Source organism: Pterocles gutturalis, unplaced genomic scaffold (genome assembly GCF_000699245.1).
Source record: "Pterocles gutturalis isolate BGI_N339 unplaced genomic scaffold, ASM69924v1 scaffold17307, whole genome shotgun sequence".
Lineage (NCBI taxonomy): Eukaryota > Metazoa > Chordata > Aves > Pterocliformes > Pteroclidae > Pterocles > Pterocles gutturalis.
Genome location: NW_010113201.1, coordinates 63,704 through 72,208, shown reverse-complemented (window position 1 = coordinate 72,208; position 8,505 = coordinate 63,704). Strand labels below are relative to the sequence as shown.

The following is an 8,505-nucleotide window of genomic DNA, read 5'->3' as shown; positions in this document are numbered from 1 at the left end:
CCATGTTGACTGCCTCTAATGACCTTATAATTTGATATTGTTTGTAAACTGTGCACAGTGTGTATTTTGAACATGAATTCTCCATTGGGGGGGAATACAGATTGACTTTTTCTTCAAAGATCATTGGATAAAAATATGGTTTAAATATAGGAACCTTACATTACTATTTTCTTACCTAGGTATTCATCTTAATAACAGTTTTAAGTTACTTTTTTGTGACAGGTGGTGAAATTTACAAAGTCCTTTGAGTTGTTATCTCCAAAATGCAGTGCTGATACTGACAACAGGTGAGCACTCGTGTCTTCTATGGGAATGGATTACTTTATTTTTCACATAGTTTTAAATTCGCTTGATCTTAGGTTTATTTTCTTATGGAACTTTGGTAGATTTGATTGAGGAGTGTGAGCCTACAGTTTTTACTTGGACGAGACTCCTGATTGCTTCCAATGCAGACTTGCTTGAATAAATCTATGCACCCGTATTTACATATATATATGTGTGTGTGTGTGTGTGTGCTAACATTATGTCAGTGTCTTAGAGAGAAACCAGGAAATAACTGATGCCTTTTATTGTTGAACTCGTGGAAAACACACAAATGTTGTTTTGCCTGGTTAGTACTGAAGTAAAATAACAAAATTATTTTAGATTTTTTTATTGATCTCTCACAAAATGCCTCCTTACAGTTATGTTGAAAGGTTTCCAGTAAGATTTTATTTCTGCTCTTGCACCAAGCTGAAAAGCCTAAAAACCTCCAAGATCATGTATTATCTAGAAATTGTGTTCCTGTGACTAAATCTTGTTTGGGAGCCCAGTCAAAATAGGACTATATGTTTTGCTTAGCAGGATCTGTATTTAAACATTGATAAAGGGCTAATTGTAAGTAGCGATAGAGCTTTTTGTCCATGTGGGGTTACTGTCTTAATTCCTATAAGATAATACAGCTAATAACTGTTCACATACCAAATGAGCAGGTGAAGATTCAGGGCTATTGTGCGAAAGTTTCTCCCATCTTTCAGGGCCCAAACTCAGTGATTATCACACACATTTTATGCAAATCAGTTCACACTGATTCTGAATTAGAATTTTCCATGTCAAATGGCTGCCATAATGATAAACCTAGCCTTCTGTCCAACTTGCTATCCATAGCTTCACAAACTTGAAGATTACTTGGCCATATTTAAGCATTTTAAGTAGGTTTTAAAAATATTTTTTGGATAATTTACCTTCTTTCATGCTTTATTTCTTCACCTTCAGTGTGGCAAGAAGCTACCACTTCATTAAGGTCAATGTGCACATTATACTCCAGATTATGACAGGTCGTAATTCTTAATGCTTTTCATGGACTGATCTTGCAGCTTTACAGAAATGAGTAGTGTTGTTTTTAAGATGTGCAAGCTGACAGGAGAGTCCAGGGCCACACAGAAAGATGGGTAGAAGCTAGATCTCTTCCATGCCCTATCCAGTAGCTGAAAGATCGGAATGGTGAGACAAATGGAAAAGGAAAACAAATGATAAAAAATAGGGAGGTTTAAATATGAGTAAGTAATCTGCTGATTCTTCTGGGAATCACGAGTTACTGCTTTTGACAAAGAGTTTCAGAGTAGCAGTTGGTCTTTCCTAGGTGAAAATACATTCCTTTTGTTCAGGGACAGGAGTATGAATCAAGGGATGCGGTTGTTGTTCCTGTTTTTCTCAAACTTGATCTGTAGCCAGATTAGTCAAAACAATGTAGAGTGGTGTCAAGATAACCAAGCTGGCTCATTTCTTGTTACCATAGTTATATTAGCATGTTACCAAAAAGCAATTTGTAGTAGCCCACTCTGCACATAGTCAAGTCAAGATTATTTTAACTTTAGTCTGAAAAATTAATAAACACATGCAACCTGGTAGCTAGTCTTCATAACATTCATGAAGGTATATTTCTGTGCATCTTAATATAAAGATTCATTGCTTTCTCTTTCATTTTTCATCCAGTGGAGAACAAAGTCGGTTTTAACAAAGACCAGAGTCAGACTGGTAGATATGATGACACATTTGGATCTAGCACAGGCACAGCTTGAGTTATTGGCACTATAGTGGAAAAATAAAGGTTATTTAGGATACAGAACGATGCCATGAGCCCTTGACATTTGAACATTTTCCTAGTGAGTTTTGCCCTTTTCGTTCTACATTCTGCAGCTGCAACTGATGTAAAGTCATGAGACATTTCAGGTGGAAAAAAAAATGGCAAGATGAGTTTCTTCATTGTTACACCAGTGAAGATGAATCCTATTTCTTTGAAGTTTTAGTGGAAATCCAAAGAGATTATAGGCTGAGAACACTTCTAGTTATGTTTTGTCTGAAGGAGAGGGAAGCTCCAAGGACAGTATAACTTTTAATGTCTTTAACGTACTTTCTCACACAGTTTTAGAAGAAATTGGCTTTTCTTTTGCCCTTCCTACATCTGACTAATAGCAGTTCACCTGTTTAGTCCCTAAATATTATAATGAATACTCATATCTTTTTTCTTTGCTGTTGATTGTAAACAAATACTTTGCAAGACCACACTTGCATTTATCTGTTCAGGTTGCAATTTTCCAGCACACACCATGATCAAGTTAGCTTGTTTGTTATCCATAATGGCATACTGATGCTCTCCTTTCTGCCAGTCATATTGCTCTTGAAGTGCAGGTTTGCCAAGTCTAAATTTTCTCTCCCTTTGAGGAAAGGTTACATAAATCTTAGAAGCCTTGAGGGTTCAGTGATGTGTTCTGGATGAAGATGAGTCTGAGGGAAGGTGCTGTGGGCTACATCATTCCTGCACAGAAGAAGTAATCTTGGCAGATGATGTAGCTGAGATTACAGTTCTCTAACCTGAGTACCAGTGGTAGTGAAAAGGTCAGCGGCCTGAGCCAGAGTGTGAGTTGCATGGAAGAAAATATTTCCCAGTTGGGCTGAAATCCCTGCTACTGCTGTTTCACCACCACTGTCCTTGGGATGATGTGCACTCAGGTATCACCCCATTTCCTGCAGTGTTTTTATGCTGTTTGAGGCATATTTCTGCGCTGCTAGTCCTAAGAGCTGGAAAGGTTCATGTCACTGTTTAGAGAGGATTGAAGGTACCTGTGATTTTGGCCATACCACTTCCCTACTCTACTTTCTGCCATCCCTGTCAGGGAGGCTTTTGGGAAGACAGCAAGGCAAGCAGCTGGGTAAGGGCAGCCTGCAGCACTGCTCTGTGCTCTTGAGCTGGGTTACTCTCCTGCCTGGCATGCAGTGCTCCTGCTCGTGCATGGGCAAGACAGGGAGGGAGGTGGTAGCATGCAGCTGCCCGCATCAGTCCAGCAGGACTCACTCACAGATTTCCACAGTTTGGAGAAAATTGTTGCTTGTGATTTTTAGAGTAGCTTCTGAGTGTTCTGAGGTGCTGTGGATGGAGAGAGCACCAGCTGGCTGTGATTTATATCAGAATTAAGCATTGATATTTCCTCCTAGTGAAAGTTGAGTGCCTGTCTTCCAGAGTGTAGTTGTAAAGTGCTTGCAAGGAATGGAGTCAACATAGTAGAACATACTTTTAAAACTTCTTCCTGAATTATATCTTGTTTCTTTTACTTGAATTCATTTGCTCCTTAAAATGCTTGATGCCCATAATCCAGTCCTGATTTAAAGTGTCTTATAATGATAATATCATCCAGATTTTTAAGGTATGAACTGGGAGCTGTGCATTTGAAATTAGATTCTTATCTTTAAAGATGTTTTTCCTTCTCAAGTATTAATGTCCTGAAATGAATTTTAAATTATAAACCTGAATTTTTTGCTTAGCTCAAAAAACATTGTTTCTGTAAATGTTCCTTTCAAAGTATACACATTATTACAGTCACTCAAAAATCTTACCCCAAATGGAAGTTGATGCATTTAGATCTACTTGTGTAAATCATTCTTATTATCTTTATTTATAGTCTTTTAAGAATATTGAGTTTTCTTTCAACTGAGTGACTTAGTTGAATTAGCCTCCAGAAAAATCAATGCAGCCAACAAAAAACATCAGTCCTTTCACTTTGAGTCTTCCGAGCATTTTACTATGCGTCTTTCATTCATGTGCATTATTTTGAAGCTTCAAGCTATTACAGTCTTCTCCATGGCTTCTCATAGTCACTTTTTTTTCTGAGTAATGTTTCTCAGGTGTTGAAAATTGATCAGTTTTCTTCTTAGACCTAAGACAACATGCATTCCTTTATTCACACATTAATAGCTACCCCTTGCCAATGTAAAAAACATTCTGCAATAAGTTTTTTTTTGCTGATTAGATGAGGTATAAGGTGAGGACTTTAAGGTCTGTGTAGATCCTGAGTTTTCTGGAGAAGCTGCCGTGGAGTGTGGTGAGTTTGAGCCCATAATTTTAGTGTCTTACGCTCATTTACTGACACGTCTCTAACCCCTCAGTAGTTGTGGTAGAAGCTCAGCCATAAAAAAAAGAAAGGAAACCTTCATGTGTTATATGTCTGCTTGGATCCAACTGCTGCAACATGCTTATTGATTGAAGACTTATTATTTAAGTCTCTTCTTCAGACATTCAGATCAGGCATTTCAGACAGTAATTTTAAAAATGGCATTTCCCTTGACTGGAAAATCATTGGAAGTCTGAATTAAACATACCCCAAATTATTAGACTAACTTGAAAAATTAAAATCTTAAGATTATGCACTTTTGGGTTAGCCCTACAGAAAATATTGTTTAGAACTGATTGCTTTTGATAAACAGGCCTGTATCCCACACTTGGAATATAATCCCACTCTTGATTCATATGTAAATGCATTTCATTATTAAATGCTGTATTTCCTTTACTTGGGAGACCAATGCTATTTTCAGTAGAAAGAATTGTATAAAGGAGAGAATGTTTGATGCACCATTTCAATAAATACCAAATTATTGTTCCCTAGATAGTGCTTAGTAGCCATTAATAACTGTGCATGGTTTTGCTGTTCCTGTGAGTATGCCTGTAAGACATGCTGAACTTCCAAGCAATGTTGACTGTATTCTTTTCTCCCCTTGCTATGCCTTTTGATAGTTTCAAAGACAGTGTGGAGAAATCATCTTATTCTGACTGGCTAATAAATAATAGCATTGCTGAACTCGTAGCTTCCACGGGTCTCCCAGTGAACATCAGTGATGCCTATCAGGATCCTCGCTTTGATGCTGAAGTAAGAGTTTTTTAGAGATGTAAATATACATCACATTTTTGTCACTGCAACTAGTATAACACAATTTTATCATTATATCCTGGTGGCTGCATAATGTATGAATATTAATTTTGAATTATTTTTAATATCCAGTATGTCCCCCTTCTGGTCTGCTGGTGTTGACATGGCTTTATACATTAAACACAGGTCACTGAATTAGTGTCTGACTTTAGGCAGTTACTTAGTCTGTCCATGATTCTTTTTTTTTTTTCTATTTGTAAGTGATACTTTCCTCTATCAAGTGCTTCAATATTTATGCAAAATTATTTTTATTGCTGAAAATTCCACTGTTGGTGTTCAGTGTTAGCAGCACTATCATTGTTGCCTACTGGGGCGACTGGGACTGTACACACACAGAGTGTAAACAGAACTAATATCTAGAGAGACAAGTGTTGTTTGTTATCTAACTTAGCCAACTAACCTTTTAATTTGCACAAATAAAATATACACACTGTATTAGTTATTTCTCCAAGATGCACATCACTCCTAATAAAAGTTGTTTGTGTATCCTAAGGTATTCATTCCAGCCTCAGTTAGGAAGGCATAGATACAGATAAAAACCTATATGTATACTTAACACCTAAATATAGGGTAGAGGCATATGGAAGGACAAAATCTTCACTGAATTCTGTCCAGTGAACCATTATTATTACGGGGGACTTGGGACAACAGTTGGGCAGCACATTGATCAGTGGACAGCCTTGGGCAGTAAGCTTGCTAAACTATATTACTACAATAAGTGTGCTTGGAAGTGTTTCACATGGAGAGCTTGCTTGGTTACAGTTTTATTCTGTGTGTTATTAAAGGGATTATCTCTCAAACCAGCAGAGTGTGTCAAAACAAGAAAAATAAAAGGGGCCTGCTGTAAAACTGTACAAGAAAACTGTCTTGATGCTAATTTGTTCAGAATTTTAAAAAGTACAAGTAATGCCTGTGGTCTATTTCTTACCAAAGAGATATGGTAAAATAAAGCATGCCAATCCTTGATATGTTTGCAGTTGTACTTTTAATTTATCATGTCTCGAATAATTCAGCTCTTATTTGTTTCACAGCTAGTCCTCTCCAAGTTAGAGGTGCTGCCCAAAGAGAAAAAGAAAACACTTAATACAAAGGACAGTAATTATTTTCTGTTGGTGGGTTCCTGTGCAAATTTAATTCTTAAATTCAGTTTTTACAATCAATTATTTCTACAGACAGTCAAGTGTAGTAAGAGGAACATATTGTCTCATATAGCTGCTTTGCTAAATCCAATTTCAGTTTGACAATTGAGAATATTTCTAAAGCATACTTACTCAGTGGAGATTGTCTCTACTAATCCACTGATGTAAGTAATCCTGGAATTGTCTGGACATTGCCTCAGTTGCAGTTTATCTTTAATTCCAAATCAAAGTCAAATAGTGTAAGGTTTCTGTGGCAAAGATGGAGATGTTCATGTTTTCTTTGGCAATGTTTAGAATAATCCTTGTGACTTTTGGTTAATCTTACTGTGAATGAGGCTTCAGCAGAAATTTTTCCTGAGTGAAAGCTGATCCATATGGAATGACATTTGTAAATATAAACTTACTCCTTGACATTTCTGTTACTAGAATGTAAAAGGCTGCAAATAGTACCTACCACTAATGGAAGATCTCATTTCTGCATTTTAGGCTGACCAGATTTCTGGCTTTCACATAAGGTCTGTTCTGTGTGTTCCTATATGGAATAGCAACCACCAAATAATCGGTAAGACCTTCCTCATAACTGCATCTTTTTTGTGCTAATGTAAATTTAATTCTGTTTTTTTAATTCTGTGTTCCTTTTTCTTCTTTTTCCTAGCTGAATATTGTTAAGAAGTTCGGTACCTAGGATGCATGCAAAGTATCCAAGAAAGGATGTTTTGACTTAGATACTGTATGGACTTTTTCAGCTTTCCCATTGTGTCATTGTTAAGTTATATACTGTATTGAAACTTGGAGACTAATGAGATGAAAACAGGAATTCTAACAATATTAGCAAAAAATGTTTTATATGCTTTGATACTTTCCTTGGGTCCCCCTTTTTTGTACACAGCTCAGGCAACTGTTTCTGCAGTCCAGCAGAGTGGTCATTTCCCTCTTTAATGATAAACTGCACAGTCAAGGAAGACTTACTGGAGAGGCTGTGGCAGCTGCCAGAGTCGCCTATGGTGGTGGTGGTGTGTGCTGGATCAGGACGTGACAGGGTTTTATTGCTTGTTTGATAGGATGCTTCCCAGCTATGATACACCTGCAATTGTCCCTGCATTATTACCTCCTTTTGGTACAAAAAGGAGCGCCATTTGTAAATAACAGCGCCAGATTCCTCTGTAACTTTCCACAGAGGAATTCAAGTCAAAGGGATAGGAATTTAAACTGGCAGCACAAGGCTTGCGTCCCCATGTGTTGTGGCTGCCGGTGAGAGCTGAGATCAGTAGTGCATTGCTAAAGGCACTTGGTGTCATACAGGATCAGGATCTTTGAGCTTGTTCAGCAGAGATGATGTGGAAACTGAGTCTTCAAAAATATGGCTCATTGTTTGTTGTGAAGGGCGTATTACCTTAAAGAAATACAAAGAATCTGGAACCCTTGACTGCTGATAGCTCTTACAGTATTTTTCTAAGGGCAGATTGTAGCTAAATTAAATAAGAAATGTTTGTTGCAGTAGAACTCAGTTCAGCTAAAACCAAGACCTTTGAAAACTTCTTCAAGTGGTTTAAGGAAATTACATTTTTTTAAAATTGTTTCAATAAATTTACGGACCAGTCATGAGGAAAAAAGGGGCTTATGTACCCAGGAGGTGCTAAATCAAGTAAGATTTTTAGGAATTAAGGTGGTACTGATTCAGCAAATTAAGTTAGTAACTCCAAATTGCTAGGACAACTTACGTGATTGCTGTTGCTGTTTACAAAGTGCTCAAGTTCTTTCCCAAAGAGATCTTTAATCTTTTGTGAAAAGCATTGTGTGTAACTTTTAGATTTGCAATATTATACTTGGAGATTAAAGAATAACAGTTGAAAATAATAAACTGAAGCCAGGTATCAAAACAATCAGACTTTCACATGTTTAATAATTTTCAGAATCAATATTTGCAGTTTTGCTTTTCAGTTTGAAAGATGTGTTTTAAATTTTACCAATTAATAAAATAGTCTGCAATATGAATTAATGAATGAAGATTGTAATTCATATTAACTCTTTCTAAAGGGGTGGCTCAAGTGTTGAACAGGCTTGATGGGAAACCTTTTGATGATGCTGACCAGCGACTGTTTGAAGTAAGAGGCATTCCATTTTGT

At 36.9% G+C, this 8,505-nt stretch overlaps 1 protein-coding gene across 1 annotated transcript in view; it reads left to right on the top strand.

Moving 5' to 3' along the window:
• Positions 1–222: 222 nt before the first annotated feature.
• The window catches only part of PDE11A (phosphodiesterase 11A), a gene marked incomplete at its 5' end in the record, with an annotated part of 66,101 nt that continues 57,818 nt past the window's right edge, over positions 223–8,505 (top strand). Inside the window, 4 exons of the mRNA XM_010074397.1 lie at positions 223–287; positions 5,048–5,180; positions 6,866–6,941; positions 8,417–8,484. Of these exons, the coding sequence (XP_010072699.1) occupies positions 223–287; positions 5,048–5,180; positions 6,866–6,941; positions 8,417–8,484 (342 nt within the window). The remainder of the gene's footprint in view (positions 288–5,047; positions 5,181–6,865; positions 6,942–8,416; positions 8,485–8,505) is intronic.